Genomic DNA, 21,878 nt, shown 5'->3' on the forward strand with positions numbered 1-21,878 from the left:
GCATCATGGACCCAATCACTAGAGTAATCACCTGCTACTTCCCAGCAAGTGTATTAGCAGGAAGCTGGATCAGAAACAGAGCCAAGACTCAAACTCAGGCACTCAGATATAGGATGCAGGTGTCCCAAGTGATGACTTAAAAAAAATTTTTATATAACTAAGAAGTATTGACTATATATTATAAACATTTATATGTACATTAAAAGAGCTAGAGAATATTAATACTATTTTGGGTGAGTTGTTTTAAACTTAATGAAAAAAGATAACCAAAATACATAAAATGAAAATAGCAGTTTACAAATCAAGATGTATAAGATTCAATTCTCTAATTATGAATCTAATTCAGTATGAAAACAAAATATGCCTAGGATGAAGGAAATTAGGATAGATGTAGCTCTGCTTACTTTTCAAGAGAAAACTTTGCCTTTGCCAGGTTCTCTAGTATACAGTTAGACCTGCTGGTCCCTTTTGGAGGATGTAATTAGAAAAACCATGCCCCTGGGGATTCAAATATACTCAGTGTCCTCACAGCTTACTCCAATCAATGCCATCAGCCAGCTAATGCACCATGTTCCGTAGAAATCAACATCCAGTGCAAGAAACCTATAGCCTTAGCAAATCTTGGTTTGGTTGGAAAACCTCTCCCAGAGACAAGGAGACACCTATATACACATTTGAGACAGACAATTATTAGTATCTCTGCTTGGCACCTAGGAACTGAGGCTCGAAGCTGTTCAGTAACTACCATGCCCTCATATCCAGGCACTACACCTGGAATGAGGTGGTTGCACAGCCAGGGATTCCCACTTCTTCATCCTCTTGTGTGTTCATTTTACACCCACAAAACACACACAGGCACTCTAGGGATGTCAGATGAAGAAATCTGATCCAGCAGTGAACACTCAGAGGTGTCTGTTTCCTCCACGGTTGCTAGGGCACATTTCTAAAACAGAAGCTGAGCTCTGCGCAAAGAAGTAAGGATTAGAGGTATTCCACCTTCCACTCTCTTTTAACTTCCATTGAAGGAACTTTTAAATGACTGTGCTCATTTATATTCCTATCAGAAGTACAGTAAAATCCATTCCATATATTAAAAAAAAAACTCATTATTTTATAATGAAGCGCTTTGTAACAGCAGTCAGGATCATTGGCTTCTTTATCACTAACCTAGCTGTACTTCCAGTATTGCAGAGGTCTTGTTAGAGAGCATCTTCCCCAAATGGATCCAACAGCTAGAACCCCAAAACTCTACTTGGATCTCCCATACGGATGGCAACAGCCCAGGTTCTATCATGCGATGCCTCCCAAGATGCCTTAGCAGGAAGCTCTATCTGAAGCAGAGGAGTCAGGACTTGAACCAGCACACCAGAATGTGATGTGCGTGTCCCAAGCAAGTGGCCTAATCAGCTGCATCACACCCATGCCTCCAAGTTTGCGGAATTTAAGATAACAGCAATTCCCCAAATTTTAAGTGTTGCATTAGACTCTCAAGGTACTACAGTTTAAATCTAACTCGCTCAACTACATTTGTGCATTCAACTGCTAAAATTCATAAATACATTAAAATTATCAAGCTATTTTTTTAGCTTACTAACACAGATTTCTCACATATGTTTTATGGTCAGAAGCGGTTTTGTTGGCATAGTGAGTAAAGCCACCTCCTGCAGTCCCAGCTACTCCTCTTCCAATCCAGCTCTCTGTGACCTGGGAAACGAAGTAGAAGATGGTGTAAGTGGTTGGGCCCCTGTGAGAGACCTGGAAGAGGCTCCAGGCTCCTGGCTTCGGATCTGCCCATCTATCTCCAGGTGCTGTGACCATTTGTGGAGTGAACACCAGCGGACAGAAGAGCTCTCTCTGTGTAACTCTGCCTTTCAAACAAATAAAGTCTTAAAAAAAAAAAAAAAGTGGCTTTGTTTCCAAGAAACCAAGATCAGCTCTCAGGATACAAAGTGTTCCAAAGACTTCTAATTGATCATTAATTAAAATAACCTTGTAGGTAGTCTACAGCAGCACATCAAAAAGCTCATGGAAAAGTAGAATTTATTTTGGTACAATAACTTTTGAAACTCATGCTTACTTTTCCACAATGCACATTTCCTGCAAACCTTCTAAAGATCCCTCCTTAGGTAATGCACTCTCTAGTTTAAAGAACACTTAAGAGTTGTTAAAGGACAGATCGGCCAAGTGGGTCCTGACATTTGACTAATGAAAACTCTTTCACAAATTCTGGATGAGTTAAACAAAGGAGACCAGCCTCACTATTAAACAGGAATAGGTCACTGCAGGCCTCAGGAACTTAGACCCATTTGTATAAATTTTTTTTTTAATTTATTTGAAAGTCAGTTACAGAGAGAAGCAGAGAGGTCTCCTGTCCACTGGTTCACTCCCCAGTTGGCTGCAACAGCCAGAGCCGCGCTGATCCGAAGTCAGGAGCTTCTTCCAGGTCCCCCACGTTGGTGCAGGTGCCCAAGCTCTTGGGCCATACTCCGCTGCTTTCTCAGGTCACAGAACTGGATAGGAAGTGTAGCAGTCACCTGAAATGGTGCCCATACGGGATGCTGGCACTGCAGTCAGCTGTTTTTACCTGCTGCCCCACAGCACCGGCTGGCCCATGTGTAAATCTTTTTTTAAAAATTGAGGGCTGGGGCTGGCATTGTGGTGTGCTGGATAAGGTCACTGCCTAATAGTGCTAGCATCCCATACGGACACTGGTTTGAGTTCTGGCTGCTCCTCTTCCAATCCAACTCTCTGCTATGGGCCTGGGAAAGCAGATGGCCCAAGCTCTTGGGCCCCTGCACCCACTTGAGACCCAGAAGCTCCAGGCTTTTGATTTTGCATGGGTGCAGCTCTGGCCACTGCAGCCATGTGGGGAGTTTACCAGCAGATGGAAGACCTCTCTGCCTAATCTATAATCTTTAAATATATACACATATAGATTTGAAAGTCACTCACTGATGTACTTCCCAAACAGCCCCTACAGTTAGGTCTGATCAATCCCAAAACTTGTCAAGTACTTGTCTGCCCAAGTACTTGGAACCATTATCTGCTGCCTTCTCGTGCGCATTAGCAGGAAGCTGGAGGGGCCACCTCTCCAAGTAGTCAGCCTAACAAGTGGCTACTTTACTTGCTCCACCACACTGGCCTTTATCTCCTCGGGATTTATGACCCAAAGTTTTCACTGTTCCAAGTTTTATTAACTTGTTAATTCAGTTTAAACCACTGAGTTAACCTCAAAAAAACTTCCCCTCAAGAAAACTAATAGAAATACATAAAGGATACTCATGCCAAAATGTTACTTGCTTAAAGAAACATTGAGAGCCATCTTCTGGATCTGCACTAGAATGGGATCCCTATCATTTTCACATTAATGTAAAAATGCAGTGCAGAAGCCTAGCAAACCATGCTTACCATTGTGCCAATATAGGTTTGGCCAAATTAAGTCTGACACACCTTAGAGATCTAAGGAGTATACAGAGCAAACCCTACCCAGATAAATCCCAGATAAAGGTGGCATTACCTTCCTATCACCTCTTTAGAATCTGACATTGAGTGACAATCCCAAACACTCCCAGCATGCAGTGGCCATTTAACCTAGGGGTTATGACGGAATACCTGCATTCAACAGTGCCTGGGCTTCTGACTCCAGAAACCCTGGTGGGAAACCAGGATTGAGTTCCTGGGCTCAGCCTAGCCCTGGATGCTGGAGACACTTTGGACAATAAAGGATCAAGATGGGAGCACTCCAATTTTGAAAGACAGGACTCCCGGTACAGTGGCATAGTGGGTTAAAAGCCGCCACCTGCGGTGCCAGCATCCCATATTGGTGCTGGCTCGAATCCTGGCTGCTCCTCTCCTGATACAGCTCTCTGCTATGGCCTGAGAAAGTACAAGATGGCCCAAGTCCATGGGCCCCTGCACCTGCATGGGAGACCTGGAAGCTCGTGGCTCATGACTGGCACAGCTCCAACAGTTGTAATCATCCGGGGAGTGAATAGTGGATGGAAGACCTCTCTGTGTAACTTTCAAGTAAACATAAATCTCTTAAAAAAAAAAAAAAAAAAGACAAGTCCTCGCTCTATCATTCCAGAAACCTCTGACAAGACCTCCTAGAGCACTTTGTAACAAAAATTTATCTTCTTTGGCAGGACCTCAGACATTAGGACATTTTTTCAGCAAGGTTTCAACATGCAGCCACAACTACACATTGTCACACTGCACCAACTCACCAATGGTAATGTCTACGTACTATCCAGTTGATTTTTTTTCAAATGACTGAAATAAAGTCAAAGGTAAACAAGCTGGTTTAGCTGCCTCTAGGAAACATTAGAATGGCCCACTGTAGAGTATCCATCAATCATTTCACTTTAAAAGCAGCATAAATTTCATAGCACATTTGCTTATATCCCTTAATGCCAGGATCCTAAATAAAAGTCCACAAAATTTAACAAGTGGTAGTCAATTTATTAAAACAGTCGGTTGGCTTAGGCATCTGCAATGGTGACTTCAACTTCCACTCCCGGCTCAATGCTGATGGAAGTGATCTGTTTCACAATCTCAGAAGGGCTGTGCAAGTCAATGAGCCGTTTATGGATTCGCATCTGGAAGCGGTCCCATGTCTTAGAACCTTCACCACAAGGGGTTTTTCTTGTAGTGATTCGCAGTGTCTGCAACAGAGGAAACCAAACGTTGAGAACACGTGCAGGACAATTACTTTGGAGTATTCCTTTGGAAAATGCTCTGTATTAACAGGTGTTCAGACACCATCAATTCAAACGACCAAGTCTAACCTCACCCAGCCAAGACAGCACCTTGGGACAAAGCCTCTAGCTGTTACACACACAAGGAAAACAGCTCCCTCAACAGCCACTTCTGAACATCGGTTACTTCCAACAGTTTTTGATTGTACTATCAGCATTTGGCAGCCAAATCCCTTAAAGGGCAAGAGGTCAGAAATCATGCAAAGATGAGAAGCAGCTCTTAAAGAGTGTCCTTTGGATTCATTTTACCTTGGTAGGCATCCGAACAGGTCCTTTCACTTTCAGATTCTTCTCCTTTGCTCCTCTGATCAAGTCAGCACACACTACAAGAAAAAAAACACCTTTCAGTTCACTCCCAACACTTGAAGTCAGCCGAACAACTCCCGTTTCAGCTGGCTCAGAATAGCGTATTAAGTTATCACCATAATTCAACACAGTTGTATCTCCTCATCGCCAGCTTCCGGTTACAGTGCCGAAGCGTGGATGCCCCACATTCATCGGGACAAACGTGCTATTTTGCAACATACGGGAGCTGCATAACTATTTCATTAACTTAATGCTGTATTTCGACAACTATTCTGAAATAAAACGTTTTCTTTTAAAAACGCACGGTGTCAATAACCAGAACATTCTTAGGCTAAGCTCAGCCACTTGCAACTTTGCTGCTTCGAGTCAATTTTGCGTATTACCGGATCAACCCCCCCCCCCCCTTTTTTGCACTGACCCTTCTCCAGGGACTTGACGTTGCGACTGGTCAGGGTGATCCTAATTCGGTGAATGGCCACCTCTGGTTCCACGGGTGTCTTTCCGGTGTCTTTAAAAGCCTGTCAGCACACAGTGAGGAAGTACGTACGTCAGAAACCGCCCCGCACTTCTGGAAAAAAGCTTCACCTAGAAGCTCCCCGGGTCCGCCCACCCTCGCTGGAACCATCGGACTGCATAAATGAGCTAGTCCTCACCGCCTCCCTCCACCCCAGCGGAGCACGCGATCCGGGCCCGAGTCCCGCCGGCGTCTCGAGCCGCGTGGCGCCGCCGCTCGTCTCACCATGGCTGCGGCGCGGCTTCCTGACCGACTTGTTCCTCGGCGAGAGCGAACAGCGGTGAGTCAGGAGCAGGAGCGGGCGCAAACACGCTCCGCACCTAAGGCTACCGCGTCGTCTTCAGAAAGAAGGACGTGAGGCCTGAGTGGCGCTTATATAGCACCACCGCATCCGGGTCCCACATACCCCGGAAGAGGAACTTTCTCGCGGGCTCTGGAGGCGGCCGCGAGGGACCGCGCTGGAGCACCCACATGGAGTTGGCGGGAAAGGTGCAGCTGCGCGCGCCCCCTATCGGTGAGGCGGAGTCAGTGCCCCGCGTGGTGGGGTCCCCGCCAGGTTGGCAGCCCGGACACTCAGAGATGACAGAGGACAGTGAAATCTGAGAAACTCCTGTCTGATTCACCTTGTGGCAAAGTGTAGACAAGCTCTGTGGTTGTGCAAATTTTGCCTCCCATACGGACCAAATCGCTCGTTGATCTCTGAGCAAGGGGATAACATTTCTGTTTAACCAACATGGGCCTTGGGCGAAATGTTTTTGATCAGCTGGACATATAACGTTTAATAGTAGAAGACAGTTATTTTTCAAAGGCAGAAATGTTCTTTTGTAATATTTCAACGTATGTCTTCCTGGACCAGCAGAAGCATGTAGATGTTTCAGGGAAGCCCCTGAACTTGGCTTCTTCTCCCTCAGAGAAAAGGAAGGTGGCAATGCCAGGCTGCGCACTGTCCAGGGCTGGAGTCTGTTGGACCTGGAGGTGCAGCCGGGGGCCCGGATGGGCGCCTGGGCTTTTTTTTTTTTTTTTTAAGACTTTATGGCCGCTGAGCTGATACATAGCCAGGAGCCAGGAGCTACTTCTGGGTCTCCCACGCAGGTGCAGCACTTGGGCCATCTTCCACTGCTTTCCCAGGTTATAGCAGAGAGCTGGATCGGAAGAGGAGCACCTGGGGCACGAACCTGTACCCATATGGATAGCCAGCTGCAGGCAGAGGCTTAACCTATTACACCACAGCACCAGTGGCGGCTCCGGTGCCCAGTTCTTAATGTTATCTACTCTCTCTTTGGATAAAGAAATATGGGACAAGATCTGAATGAGTTCTTAATACTGAACATCTACTAATAATCAAACATACGACAAAGTACCCTGCACAGCCCAGAGTAGTGGAACGATCCATGCATCAGGGAGAGACAGCCTCGACGTGAAAGCCCAGTTGAATAGCAGGAAATGGCTGCCATGAACTTTGCACAGAAGGAACAGTGAATAATCTCACCTTATTTCCCAGGTTGAGCTCTGAGCCAAGACTTATGTGCTCACACACAATCACACAAGCAACTGGTAAGGGCAGGGCTCTGCCAGCTCCAATCACAGGTCTTCTTCTTCTTCTTTTTTTTTTTTTTTTTTCTGAAGATTCATTCATTTATTTGAAAGCCAGAGTTAGAGAGAGAGGAGAGGTAAAGAGAGAGAGAGGTCTTCCATCTGCTGGGTCACTCCCTAGTTGGCTGCAACGGCGGAGCTGGGCCAATCTGAAGCCAGGAGCTTCTTCCGGGTCTCCCACACAGGTGCAGGGGCCCAAGGACTTGGGTCATCTTCTACTGCTTTCCCAGGCCATAGCAGAGAGCTGGATCAGAAGTAAAGCAGCCGGGACTAGAACTGGTGTCCATATGGGATGCCGGCATGGTAGGCGGCGGCTTTACCCGCTAGCTACCACAGCGCTGAACTCTACAGGTCTTTCTTGAGCTGCCTTTTCTATTCCTTGAGGAGGGGAAATTATACTTGAAACTCATCAAATGATAGCACTGACTGACTTGGCGATAACTAGACATGGCTCATAACTGACTTTGATTTACAAAGGTCACACACACCTGCGCACACATACACACACACACTAGGTTTTGATCCCACTTAAGAGAAAACTGAAAAGTTAAAATGTGACTATTTTCTAGTTTCACTTTTTAAAGTGTAATCCACTGGTCCTAAAATTCCTTTAGTGGAATTTGCAGTAGAAAATCTGAACGCCTGTATTCTTGTTTTACAGGTTGTGACCTGAAACAGTCTCATCACACAGGACTTTAACTTACCAGTATGGCTGTAGCAGACAAAAATGCCATTGCCCAGTTCCCTGAGAGGTGTGTGCACCTCACAGCAGTCTTCGTGTTTCACTAGTTCTCGGAGGACACGCAGAGACTCCAAGAGGACTTGGGGAATACGAATGTAATATTTTTCAGTAACAAATCTGGCATTACCCTTGAAGTGCTTGAGGAAATGGTGAACCAGTTAACATCCTGGACCATAAAAAAGGAATCTCAGTGTAGAAAAAGGCAAACTATGGCCCTGCACTATTGGAACAATGGTTGATGTGACTGGAATGAAGGAAACAGCAAGTTTAGGTAATAGTAGATAAGCATAATGTAAAACATTTCTATTTTTAAGAAAACTGTCTAAAGGTTCCTTTAAAAATTAAAAATAAACTAACTACTGTGTGACCCAGCAATCCCACTTCTGAGTATTTATGCCAAGAATTGACATCGACATGTTGAAGAGACTTTTTTACTCCCATGTTCACTGGAGCACTCCTCACATTGGGCAAGAAATGCAAGCAACCTCATTGTCCATCAATGGATGAGTGGATAAAGAAAAAATGTGCCATATGTGTAATGTAACAGCATTCACCCTTTAAAGAGAGGGAAACTCTATAATGCGTGACAACATGGATGAGGTTGGAGAACATTGTATTTTAGTTAAATAAGCCATGCACAGAAGATAAATATTGTGTGATCGTACTTATTTGTAGAATCTAAAAAAAGGTCAAACTTACAGAAGCAGAAAGCACAGGAGTAGTTAACAGGGATGGGGAAGATTAGGAAGATATTAGGGGGAAAGTTGCTATCTTAAAGTGTATTGGTTTAAGTTTCAGACATTTTATTGCATTTTTCTCTTGAAAATTAGCAGCTGCTGTGGTCCTCAAACTTCTTTTTTTTCCAAAGATTTATTTATTTATTTGAAAGTCGGAGTTATACAGAGAGAAAAGGAGAGACAGAAAGAGAGAAAGAGATCTTCCATCCGCTGGTTCACCCCCCAATTGGCCGCAATGGCCGGAGCTGCGCCAAGGAGCTGCGCCAATCCAAAACCAGGAGCCAGGAATTTCTTCCAGGTCTCCCACGTAGGTGCAGGGGCCCAAGGACTTGGGCCATCTTCTACTGCTTTCCCAGGCCACAGCAGAGAGCAGATTAGAAGTGGAGCAGCTGGGACTGCCCATATGGGATGCTGGCACTGCAGGACAGGGCTTTAACTCACTGCACCACAGTGCCGACCCATATATATGTCTTTTTGAAATATGGGCTCATAACCTGTGCATGGGTTGCTAAGCAGCCTTATTTGCAGCATATTGAGGAGTATAATTTCAATTTCTATTTATGTAAAGTTTGATTATGTGATATAAATATAATATATAATTCTGCAAAATCCTTTTTAACGGTTGTATGATCATGAATTGCATGATTGTCCTTCATATTTTGTTGATCCACTCTTCTGCTTTTTGACATTTTGGTTTGTTTGCTTTCCATTTTCCCCTCTTGCAAACAATTCCATGAGATTCATGAGTACACTCCAGGACTTCTCAGTCTCAGTTCAGGTGACATTTGGGAGCACAGAACTTTTGTCATGAGAGGCTGTCCTGTGCATTGTAAGATGCTGAGTGACATCTCTGGTCTCTGCCATCAGAGGCTACAGCAAACCCTCCCTCGAACTGTGACATTCACCCGAGTCTCTAGACTCTGTCAAAGGTCCCATCTTGCAAGAATCACCCACCACTCCCGGCTGAAAGCCACTCTTGTAGATGAATGTTTTATCTCAGCCTTAGATCAATCACTGGCATCCTCAGCCCTTGATGATTTTAATCAAAGAATAGCCTGTTTGAAATACTTTGCTATTATGTCAGTTGCTGTCTGGGAAGGTCATAGACAGAGGCAAATAGATACTTCCACCAGCAATGCAATTGAAAAAGTAAACTAAATATACATTTCATGTTAAACTTAAAATATTCCTAAAACGGTTATGAAAAGTATGTTGTTAATCTCCCTCTCTGTAGCCTTTCTTCACTGCTCTTCTGATAATTTGTTTTGGAATCTTCTTGGGGAGACTTGCTTTGCAATCATTTGCGTGGCTCCCTGCACCGCCATCTACTGGTCATTTGCTGCAATGACTGTATGATACCGTTTCTTTCCAAAGCAGCCGTCAAAAATTACTTAATGGGTGGTCCTCAGGTATACATTTATAAATAACTAATAAAAGCAAGCTGTCTGAGCCGGCGCCGTGGCTCAATAGGCTAATCCTTCACCTTGCGGCGCCGGCACACCGGGTTCTAGTCCCGGTTGGGGCGCCGGATTCTGTCCCGGTTGCCCCTCTTCCAGGCCAGCTCTCTGCCATGGCCAGGGAGTGCAGTGGAGGATGGCCCAGGTGCTTGGGCCCTGCACCCCATGGGAGACCAGGAAAAGCACCTGGATCCTGGCTCCTGCCATCGGATCAGCGCGGTGCGCCGGCTGCAGCGGCGGCCATTGGAGGGTGAACCAACGGCAAAGGAAGACCTTTCTCTCTCTGTCTCTCTCTCTCACTGTCCACTCTGCCTGTCAAAAATTTAAAAAAAAAAAAAAAGCAAGCTGTCAAATGAGTGTGGATGTGTCTGCTAAGATACGATTTTATTTGCAGAATTTTGGTTCTAAATAAAAAAGTTTTATGTTGAACCTCCTCAGTCTGAAACTTAAAGATAAAAACCAAAGAGAGTCTAAAGCTTTCTCTTGTGGTTACCCGTGTTGTATAAGTCGGGGAGTGGAATATGGAGGCAGGTCCTTGTGGCTTCTTTGGATTACATGTGAGGACTTAAAACAGTACATGGGGGACCAGTACTGTGGAGTAATAGGCTAAGCCTCTGTCTGTGGTGCCAGCATCCCATATGGGTGCCAGTTCGTATCCCAGCTGCTCCTCTTCCAATCCAGCTCTCTGCTATGGCCTGAGAAAGCAGTGGAAGAAGGCCCAAGTGCTTGGGTCCTAGCAACCGCTTGGGAGACCCAGAAGAAACTCCTGGCTCCTGGCTTTGGATTGGCTCAGCTCCAGCCTTTGAAATCAATTGAGGAGTGAACTAGCAGATGGAAGACCTTTCTCTCTGTCTCTCCCTTTCTCTGTGTGTAACTCTACCTCTCAAATAAATAAATAAATCTTTAAAAATATAAAGCAGTACACGGCATGTAGTTGTAGCTAGCACTGTTGGCAGTGCTCTCTATCCATGTCCGTGTCAGTCGTTTTGACTCACCTATTAGCCCTAAGAAATAAGTGCCATTATCCATACTCTCTTTACGAGGATGTTGAAGCTAGGTGGCCTGCCCAAGGTCTCAGGAACAGCCAGTGTTGGAGCTTGTGCAGCCTACATCTCACGTCCACAGTGTCAGCCTCATGTCTCACCATCAGTGTATGTTCTCATTCATCCTCATCACTGGCAGTGGGACTATGTCTCAGAAATGTAAAATCCTATTGTGTTGTTATGCAGCATAGGACGCTTTATATATTTCACTGTATAGTATTCCCCTTTATCCTTGAAGGTAAATTGTAACACCTCTAGTGCATGTCTGAAACCGCAGCTGCTACCAAACCCTATGTATCATTTTTTCTCTATAATACATACCTATGATAAAGTTCGAACTATAAGTTAGCCACAGTATGACAGTAGCAGTAGTCATCAATTATAAAAGAGAACACCAGGAGAAGTTACGCGAATGTGGTCTCTGTCTCTCAGAGTAACTTACTGTGCTCGGCTCGTTCCTCTTGTGATGATGTGAGGTGGTGCAATGCCTGTGTGATGAGATGGGATGAGGTGAGACACTGCACTGTGACACAATGTTAGGCCTCTGCTGACCTTTCTGACAGTACATTAGAAGGAGGAGCATCTGCTTTGAGTGATTCTGGATTGTTTTCCATCTATTATGTTTGTGTCATGGTTGCAACTGCAGAAAGTAAAACACAGATTAAGGGTGGTTTACTGCAGTTGAGATCAGAAATGTTACTGAGTTGCTACAGGGTCTTCATTTAAGGTAGAAGGCTATTATTAAGCTTTAACTAGTCAAGACCAGTTAGCTCTGTAAGCTCACTGGAATCACTTCAAGGGCCAGTGCTGTGGCGCAGCAGGTTAAAGCCCTGGTCTGAAGCACAGGCATCCCATATTGGCGCTGGTTCTAGTCCCGGCTGTTCTACTTCCGATCCTGCTCTTTTCTATGGCCTGGGAAAGCAGTAGAAGATGACCCAAGTCCTTGGACCCCTGCAACCGCATAGGAGACCTGGAAGAAGCTCCTGGCTCCTGGCTCCTGGCTTCAGATTGGTTTAAACTACAAATAGTGGTGATCTGTTATTCAACAATGGACAACTAACGTGCTGTAGAGACACAACATTTTTTATACTGCTGAAATCAGATGATAATGATTATCTAGGAGTCTCAAAATGACAACCCAAGGCAGTATGTGATCAGTTGGTCCTTAACTGCTTCACCCTGCTCTTGTGGTGAACACGGCGTTACAGGCTGATGGTGTAAGAGATACTCAGCCTTTGGAGTTCCCTGCTTACCCACCAAGAGCATGGAGTCTGCACTTCTTCATACACATGAGGTATAGGTTGGTTGTCTCTGCTAACTGCACAGAATACAGAGAGGTGGCCTCAAAGTTGTTTCAGTACCTCCATTTGTTGCAGCCATTTTGGGAGTGAACCAGTAGAAGGAAGATATCTCCCTTTCTCTCCCCCTTCCTCTCTCTCTCCCTCCACCTCTGAGGCTCTGCTTTTCAAATAAATAAATATTTTAAAAAATAGTTATAAAGCCAAATGCATACTTACAGTTCAAAGACTCTCCATTTGTGGGGCCAGCATTGTGGCGTAGCAACGCTGGCATCCTATATGGGTGCCACTTCAAATCCCAGATGCTCCACTTCTGCTCCAGCTCCCTGCTATTGTGCCTGGGAAAGCAGCAGAAAATGGTCCAAGTACTTAGGCCCCTCACATGGAAGACCTAGTTGAAGCTCCTGCTCCTGGCTTTGGCCTGACTCAGCCCCAACAATTGCAGCCATCTGGGGAGTGACCCAGTGGATGGAAGACCACTTTCTGTAACTCTTTCAAATAAATAAATAAATAAATATTCAAAAAAATGACTCTCCACTTGTAACTTCTGATCATTTGATTCCCTCTTACAGTTTAACAATTATCATATTTTTTAAATTTTTATTTTTTTTGATAGGCAGAGTTAGATAGTGAGAGAGAGACAGAGAGAAAGGACTTCCTTTTCCGTTGGTTCACCCCCCAAATGGCCGCTATGGCCGGCACGCTGCACCGATCTGAAGCCAGGAGCCAGGTGCTTCCTCCTGGTCTCCCATGCGGGTGCAGGACCCAAGCACTTGGGCCATTCTCTACTGCCTTCCCAGGCCACAGCAGAGAACTGGACTGGAAGAGGAGCAACCAGGACAGAATCCAGCGCCCCAACCGGGACAAGAACCCGGGGTGCCGGCGCTGCAGGCAGAGGATTAGCCAAGTGAGCCATGGCGCCGGCTAATAATTATCATATTTTCTACTTCTTTCATAAAGTCTCTCCATTTCACAGACACTTGTATATTGAGATCATGCCTAGGCACTTGGAATGCAATAGAAAACAAGACCGTTTACTCCTGTCCTGTGGAAGATATATTTTACTGTGAACAGTCAGATAACTAGCTATGAAACATATGAACAAGAATTTCAGTAACACATTCTATGAAGAAAAAAACACAGGATACACAGGCAAAGCTAAGCTGCATAGGTAGGGACTGCGTAGCCCAGAAAAGCCTCAGGAGGGGTCAGGGCACCTGGTGGCAAGGTACAGAAGGTCTTTCTGGATCAGGTAAGGCCAGGGTGTGGCAAAGCTGGGACCCACATGTAGAAGGTACACCACAGGAGGAGTTCCCTGATCCGGATACAGAGCATCCGCAGCCCTGAAACCTGAACTCCAATGTGCTCTAAAATCTGAAACTTTTTGAATGGTGAATAGTATCGCAGGTAGAAATTTTCACATGTGGGTCTGGTATTGTAGCACCATTAGGTTCAGCTGCCTGTGATGCCAGCATCTCATTTGAGCACTGGTTCATGTCCAGGCTGCTCCATATCCAATCCAGCTCCATGCTAACGTGCCTGGATAAAGCAGCAGAAGATGGTCTGAGTGGTTGGACCCCTGACATCCACGTAGGAGACCTGGATAGACCTGGCATTGGCCTGGTCCAGGCCTGGCCATTGTGATCATTTTGGGGAGTGAATCAGTGAATAGAAGATCTCTTTCTGTCTCTATCTCTGTCTCTATCTCTCTGTAACTCTGCCTTTCAATAAGTAAATAAGATCTTTAAAAAAGAAAGAAAAATTCACACCTGGCCTCCTATGACAGGTCACAGTAAAACACAGGGGCCAGCCATATGGCAATGTGGGGGAAGAGTTTCCTAGTCAAAAGGAACAGCTGATGTAAAGTCCCTGGGGTAGAAGAGAGTTTGTTGTATTTGAGGAACAGGGCAGGCCACTGCAGTTCAGAACAGCAAGGGAAGGAGAGGAGTCAGGAGCTGTGTCATTAGTACCTTGTGAACTGAGATTAGGAGCTTGGATTTTATTCTAAGTGCAATGGGAAACTGCCTGTATTAGTTTTCTAGGCTTATTGTAAAAAATTCCTGCAAACTTGTTCACTCCAAGCAGCAGGAATTTATTCCTTCACAATTCTGGAGGCCAGATTTCCAAAAGTAAAGTGTGGGCAGGCCAGTTCCTTCTGAAGATTCTGGGCCAGAATGTGTTCTGGGTCTGTTTCCCACCTGCTAGATGTTGGCCACCCTTGGCACGCCTTGGCTTGTAAACTCATCAATTCAATATCTGCTTCTGTCTTCACATGATTTTCTGCTTGATCTCTGTGTCTAAGCTCCCTCTCCTTTCTAAGGACACCAGTCATTGGATTTAGGGCTCATGCTAAATCCTTAACTCAATGACATCTGCAAAGACCTTATTTCCAAATGTTCACAGGTAGTTGGATTTATTATTTTGGAGGACATTATTCTATCCATTATACTGCTGAAGGATTTTTGGCAGGGAAGGGAGGTGATCTGAGTTATGTTTTAAACAGATGGATTACAAGAGGACAACAGTGAAAATAAGTTAGTAGACTCCAGCGGTGATTGATGGGATAATCTTGGTGATGGGTACAAACGTTGGAGATTAAGGTGACAGGCGATCAGAAATATGGTTCGGAAGTAGATTCTATTTGCCTTGCTGATGGCTGGATGTAGAAAGGGTGGAAATGGGAGTTTTGAGCCTGAAGAACCAGCCATTTGATGGGGAGGCCTGAGGAATGCGGAGGTTGAAGATGTAGGTTATGGGGCTGCCTGCAGTGCCAACATACCACATGGGCACTGGTTCGAGTCCTGGCTGCCCCACTTTCGATCCAGCTCTCTGCTACGGCCTGGGAAAGCAGTAGAAGACGGCCGAAGTCGTTGGGCCCCTGCACCCATGGGGGAGACCCGGAAGAAGCTCCTGGCTCCTGGCTTCTGATCAGCTCAGTTCTGGCTGTTGCAGCCAATTAGGGAGTGAACCACCGGATGGAAGACCTCTCTCTCTCTGCCTCTCCTTCTCCCTCTGTGCAACTCTAACTTTCAAATAAATAAATAAATCTTAAAAAAAAAGATGTGGGTTAGACAATTCAATATGAGATGAGTACTGGACATCTAAGCTATGTGCACCATGGCTGTGGAAGTCTTCAGGCAAAAGGAAGAATCAGCAATACTGTTGCTGTCTTCAGTTAAAATTGTGATGTTTTGTTTGCCATGGGTTATTTTGCTTTGCTTTAGATTTTTAAATTATTGCTTTCCAATGTTGTTTATCTTCATTACCAGATTTCTTGGCCATCCCCACTGCCAATTTTGATGTTACACCTGAGGCAGCTCCCAAAGCCCGGTCCCAGTCCTGGCTCCAATGGGTACATGTATGAGAAGCAGCTGCTGTGTGGCAAGGGGATGCTGGAAAGGAGTTGGAGGTCACCCTGAATCCCAGGCTCTCTCACTTGCTGGTTGTGCCATTCTTGCAAGGGTCAACATTTCCATGGACCTCAGTTTTCTTGTTTGTGAAAGTAAGTGTTCAACTAGATGATCTCCCAACTCTGAAAGACTGTTCATAGAACCAAATAGATTCAGTGATGTCTCTTCACCACCAGCATTTGCTAGACATGCAAGAGGGCATCTGTTTTCTCTATTCCTTGGCTATAGTCTGAGATCATCCTCCAAAGATTCACAGACTAGATGCTTGGTCCTCAGTGCAACAGAACTGAGGTGGTAGAATCCTTAAGAGGTAGGCCTAGTGGAAGGTAATTATGTCATGCGGGCACCACTCTCAAAAGGAATTGATGCAGATCTTTGGGACTGTATTGGTCTTTATAGGAATGGGTTGTTACAAGGGAAGATAACAGTTCCCATGAATCTCCCTTCACATATGCCGTTCACCACTCTTGCATGAGCTCCCACCACTGTGATGCCATCTGCTATGAGGCCCTTTCCAGAACCAAGCAGAAGCTGGTGGCATTCCCTTGAACCTCTGAAGCTGTGAGCTAACCAAACGTCTTTTCTTGTTAAAGTGATCAGTCTCAGGAATTTTGTTATAGCAGTGCAAAATGGGATAAGATGCCTTCCTCCCTGCACTCCAATACTAGAGATGCAAGGTTTAGAAGCCACAGTGGAAGAGTCTTAAAGAGCAGAGGAAGGTTCCGCCTCACCATTTCAAGTCCTCCCATTGGGGGTGACAATTCACTGATGTGGCCAGGACAGCTTAGGACATGACCCAGGGCCTGCTGTTCTAAGTGTCAACTTCTACTCGAGAGTGCTGCAATTTTGGCTTTAAAATTTGTGGCCTCTTTACTCAAGCCACAAGTCTAACCAGTGATGGTGGAGGGGAAAGTTTTGATTCAGATATCACTTTTGAGTTTTAAACTGCACTGGACTAAGTCTTAATCATTTGAAGTTATCAGAAAGTAATAGAAGTTTTCTGGATTTTTATTAAGAGATAGCAAGAGAAGATGTGACACATATAGTTAAAAGCAGTAGTAGAAAAAAAAAACAATATTTTTTCATGTTTATACCCTACTGGATTTAGATTCATCAAGAAATTAACTGCAAAGAAAAGTGTTTCTTCCTTTTAGTCTATTTTTAAAAATCATCCATGGTTTTCTCTAGTCATTTTATTATTTTGTTGGGAGTGGATTTAGCATTTTATCAAATGACTTTTTTTTTTTTTTGACAGGCAGAGTTAGACAGTGAGAGAGAGAGAGAGAGAGAGAGAGAAAGGACTTCCTTTTCTGTTGGCTCACTCCCCAAATGGCCATTATGGCTGGCATGCTGCGCCAATCTGAAGCCAGGAGCCAGGTGCTTCCTCCTGGTCTACCATGCGGGTGCAGGACCCAAGGACTTGGGCCATCCTCTACTGCCTTTCCGGACCACAGCAGAGAGCCAAACTGGAAGAAGAGCAACTGGGACAGAACCGGCACCCCAACTGGGACTGGAACCCTGGGTGCCGGCGCCACAGGCGGAGGATTAGCCTAGTGAGCTGTGACGCTGGCCTATCAAATGACTTTTTAACTAAGCAGATGTTCATATGATTTTTCCTTTTTGGTCAATTAATATGATGAATACATTTCTTTTTAAAAGATATGTTCTTTTTTTTAAAGATTTATTTATTTATTTGAGAGGTAGAGTTACAGACAGAGAGAGGGAGGGAGGGAGGGAAGGAGGGGGGGGAGAGAGAGAGAGAGAGAGAGAGAGATTGAAAGAGAGAGGTCTTATATCCACTAGTTCACTCCTCAAATGGGCTGTAATAGCTGGGCTGATCAGATGCCAGGAGACAGGAGCTTCTTCTGCATCTCCCAGGTGGGTGCAGGGGCCCAAACACTTGGGCCATCTTCCACTGCTTTTCCAGGCCATTGCAGAGAGCTGAATCAGAAGAGGAGCAGCCGGGACTCAAACCACACCCATATGGGATGCGGACACTGCAGGTAGCGGCTTTACTTGCTATGCCACAGCACCGGCCCCAGATGAATACATTTTTAATATTGAATCTTTCTTGCATCCCTGTAATAACTATCTCCTCACAAAGTGTATCATAAATGAAATTTTTAAATAGATGTGTGTGTATATGTGTATGTGTGGGCATTGATCTTGTGCTGCTTCTTAGAAAGAAATTTGGAAGCTTTTTATTCATGTCCTGGTAAAGTTTATATAGTAGTGTAGTGACTTGTGCCTTAAAGATTTGGTAGAGGCCGGCGCCGCGGCTCACTAGGCTAATCCTCCGCCTTGCGGCACCGGCACACCGGGTTCTAGTCCTGGTTGGGGTGCCGGATTCTGTCCTGGTTGCCCCTCTTCCAGGCAGGCTCTCTGCTGTGGCCAGGGAGTGCAGTGGAGGATGGCCCAAGTCCTTGGGCCCTGCACCCCATGGGAGACCAGGATAAGTACCTGCCTCCTGCCAACGGATCAGCGCGGTGCGCTGGCCGCAGCACGCCGGCCGTGCCGGCCATTGGAGGGTGAACCAACGGCAAAGGAAGACCTTTCTCTCACTCTCTCTTTCAATGTCTACTCTGCCTGTCAAAAAAAAAAAAAAAAAAAAAAGATTTGGTAGAATGTGTGCTTTATTGAGAGGTAAATATAAACTTTCTTAATTTATTCAATGTTAATTGATTTGTCTTAATATCTCCATTCTGGTGCCAATTTGGGCAATGAATAGTTTTCTATAACAGTCATTCTGAAACTCTATGGTCTTAAAAACTCTTTATGTGCTTAAAAATGATTAAGGAGGCCGGCGCCATGGCTCACTAGGCTAATCCTCCGCCTTGTGGCGCCGACACACCGGGTTCTAGTCCCGATCAGGGTGCCAGATTCTGTCCCGGTTGCCCCTCTTCCAGGCCAGCTCTCTGCTGTGGCCAGGGAGTGCAGTGGAGGATGGCCCAAGTCCTTGGGCCCTGCACCCGCATGGGAAACCAGGAGAAGCACCTGGCTCCTAGCTTCAGATCAGTGCAATGCGCCAGCCGCAGCACGTCGGCCGCAGTAGCCATTGGAGGATGAACCAACGACAAAGGAAGACCTTTCTCTCTGTCTCTCTCTCTCACTGTCCACTCTGCCTATCAAAAATAAAAAAAATTTAAAAAATGATTGAGGATAGGGCCAGCTTTGTGGCACAGTGGGTTAAGCCACTGCTTGTGATGGCACCTCCCCTATCCCAGTGCCTGTCCCTTCTTATTGCTTCCACTACAACTCCCTGATAATGCTCTTGAGGAGGCAGCAGCAGAAGGCTCAAGTACTGGGCCCCTGCCACCATGTGGGAGCCATTTGGGGAGTATGGAAGATCTCTTTCTGTCTGAGTGGCTTCCTTTCTCTCTTTCACTCTGCCTTTCAAATAAGCAAAAAAATAAAATAAAACAAAAATGATTGAGGACTGGGGCTGGCATTGTGGTGTAGCAGCTAAAGCTGCACCTGTGACACAGGCATGCCTTATAGGCACCAGTTTGTGTCCTGGCTGTTTCACTTCCCATCCAGCTCCCTGATAATGGCCTGGGAAAAGCAGGAGAAAATGGCTCAAGTGCTTGGGCCACTGCACCCATGTGGGAGATCTGGAATGAAGCTTCTGGCTCCTGGCTCCAGCCTGGCTCAGCCCTGGCCATTGTAATATCTGGGGAGTGACCAGCAAATGGAAGATCTCTAGTTCTTCATCTCTCTCTGTAACGCTTTCAAATAAATAAATAAATCTTTTAGAATAAATGTGGACTACAAACAGCTTTTGCTTATGTGGGTCATATCTATTGATATTTACCATATTTAATGTGTATATATATTTACTTTCTTAAACTACTGATTATTTCCCAAAAGATACCTTGTTTTCATTTTTAAAAAAAGATTTATCTATTTTAAAATCAGAGTTACAGAGAGAAAGAGAGAGAGAGAGAGGTCTTCCATCTGCTGCTTCACTCCCCAGTTGGCTGGAACAGCCAGATCTGCGCCAATCCGAAGCCAGGAGCCAGGAGCTTCTTCTGGGTCTCCCAAGTGGGTGGGTGCAGGGGTCCAAGGACTTGGGCCACCTTCTACTGCTTTCCCAGGCTATAGCAGAGAGCTGGATCAGAAGTGGAGCAGCCAGGACTCGAACTGGTGCCCATATGGGATGCCATCACTGCAGGTGGTGGCTTTACCCACTATGCCACAGGGCTGACCCCTGTTTTCAGTTTTAATTTAACGGAATGTATTTGTTTTTATGAACACATACTCATAATATTTGTGCATAGTTATGGGGTATGCATAGTGTGATCATCTGATACATATACTCAAATCAGGGAAATTAGCATTTGTATCTCCTCAAACATTTATCACTTCTGTATGTTGGGAACTTTTAGATATTTTAGTCATTTTGAAACATGTCAGAAAATGTGGTAGACTATGTTTAGTCTACTGAGCTGTAGATCACTAGAACTAACTCTGCCTACTGTTTTTGTTCCCCATTACTTAACCTCTCTCTATCCTTAATTCTTGCTATCCTTCCTAATCTCTAGTGACCACCATTTTACTCTCTTCTTCTATGAGATCAAGTTCTCATTGTTTCTGTGTCTTTCATACATCCTTCTCACTCATTCCTTCAACAAATACTAATTGAGCATCTACTGTATGTCAGATACTGTTTGATGTTAGATACCACTGAGGCCACATTTGCTCTCTTTTTTAATTTTTTTTTTATTTTTATTTTTTAATTTTTGACAGGCAGAGAGAGTGGACAGTGAGAGAGAGAGAGACAGAGAGAAAGGTCTTCCTTTTTGCCGTTGGTTCACTCTCCAATGGCCGCCACGGCCGGTGCGTTGCGGCTGGTGCACCGCGCTGATCCGAAGGCAGGAGCCGGTGCTTCTCCTGGTCTCCCATGAGGGTGCAGGGCCCAAGCACTTGGGCCATCCTCCACTGCACTCCCTGGCCATAGCAAAGAGCTGGCCTGGAAGAGGGGCAACCGGGACAGAATCCGGCGCCCTGACCAGAACTAGAACCTGGTGTGCTGGCACCAAAAGGCTGAGGATTAGCCTATTGAGCCATGGCGCCGGCTCACATTTGCTCTCATGGAGCTCACATTCATTACATCACATAGTAGAGGAAGATGAATTTTTTTAAAGAAAGATAAGCAAATAAATAGAATACTTTCATATCATGATGAATATTATAAAGAAAACAAGGCAAGATACAGAATAGAGTGCCTGGGGATTGTGGTCGTGAGAAGTGAGTGTTGCTCCTCAAGGAACATTCAAGGTCAAAATCATTTGAGTAGGGGCCAGCATTGTGGCACAGCTGGTTAAGCCACTGCCTGTGACACCAGCATACCTTCTAATCCAGCTCCCTGCTAATGCACTTGGGAAAGCAGTGGAAAATAGCCCAAGTACTTGGGCCCCTGCACCCAAGTGAAAGACTTGGATGTAGCTCCTGGTTCTTGGTTTAGCCTGCTCTGTCCCTGGCCATTGTGGCCATTTGAGGAATTAACTAGCAGATGGAAGATTCTCTCTCTCTCTCTCTCTCTCTCTCTCTCTCTCCTCCCTGTCTCTCTCCCCACCCCTCCTCTCTGTAACTCTGACTTTCAAATAAATAAATCAATCTTTAAAAGAAAAATAAAGAAAACCTTTGAATTGAATTCTGAATGATGAAAAAGAGCCAGCAACTCTTTGGGGGCAGCAAGAAGCTTGGCATGTTACAGAATGGAAAGAAGACAGTATTTGCAGGCATGGTGAATGAGGGCAAGCGTGAGGGAGCAGTTGAGACATAACCAAGTCCCAGGATTGTTGGATTTTTAGGTTATGGTAAGAGGTTTGAGGTTTATTATGAGGTAATAGGATGTAAAAAGATGTAAATGTGAAAGTATGGGAATGGAAATTCATTTTAACTCCATATTCCTGCCCTGGGAACCTTTTTTCTACTCTGTTTCTATGTATTCAAGTTTTTATTTTTTGTTTTTAGATTCCACGTACGAATCTAAGTGAGAATTCTTTCTGGGTTTGGCTC

General features: G+C 45.2%; 1 protein-coding gene, 1 long non-coding RNA gene and 1 other non-coding gene across 3 annotated transcripts in view; all 3 read right to left on the reverse strand.

The window, feature by feature from the left end:
• LOC138850253 (uncharacterized) overlaps positions 1-1,709 on the reverse strand; it is a 34,821-nt gene extending 33,112 nt beyond the window's left edge. The window contains exon 1 of the long non-coding RNA XR_011389996.2: positions 1,609-1,709. This is a non-coding gene — a long non-coding RNA (uncharacterized LOC138850253). The remainder of the gene's footprint in view (positions 1-1,608) is intronic.
• A 2,731-nt stretch (positions 1,710-4,440) lies between these two features.
• On the reverse strand, positions 4,441-5,977 carry RPS20 (ribosomal protein S20). The gene is made up of 4 exons (NM_001253734.1): positions 5,803-5,977; positions 5,482-5,581; positions 5,007-5,080; positions 4,441-4,664 (listed from the first exon to the last, which is right to left on the reverse strand). Exons 1-4 carry the CDS (start codon positions 5,803-5,805, stop codon positions 4,482-4,484), a joined length of 360 nt encoding a protein of 119 aa, NP_001240663.1. The 5' UTR covers positions 5,806-5,977; the 3' UTR covers positions 4,441-4,481.
• Positions 5,148-5,213, reverse strand: LOC127490883 (small nucleolar RNA U54). Its single transcript, XR_007919272.1, has one exon. It is a non-coding gene; the product is annotated as a small nucleolar RNA U54 (small nucleolar RNA).
• Positions 5,978-21,878: the final 15,901 nt, after the last annotated feature.

The sequence above is a fragment of the Oryctolagus cuniculus genome, chromosome 6 (assembly GCF_051225735.1).
Source record: "Oryctolagus cuniculus isolate XC-2025 breed Fujian yellow rabbit chromosome 6, ASM5122573v1, whole genome shotgun sequence".
Lineage (NCBI taxonomy): Eukaryota > Metazoa > Chordata > Mammalia > Lagomorpha > Leporidae > Oryctolagus > Oryctolagus cuniculus.

Bases quoted from the DNA above. Each gene is read 5' to 3' on its own strand.
- RPS20 (NM_001253734.1), bottom strand. The intron at 5,081-5,481 runs GTCAGTGCAAAA...TTTTTCTTGTAG, and splicing joins CGTCAAGTCCCTGGAGAAGG to TGTGTGCTGACTTGATCAGA. The intron at 4,665-5,006 runs GTAAAATGAATC...CCTCTGTTGCAG, and splicing joins CTGTTCGGATGCCTACCAAG to ACACTGCGAATCACTACAAG.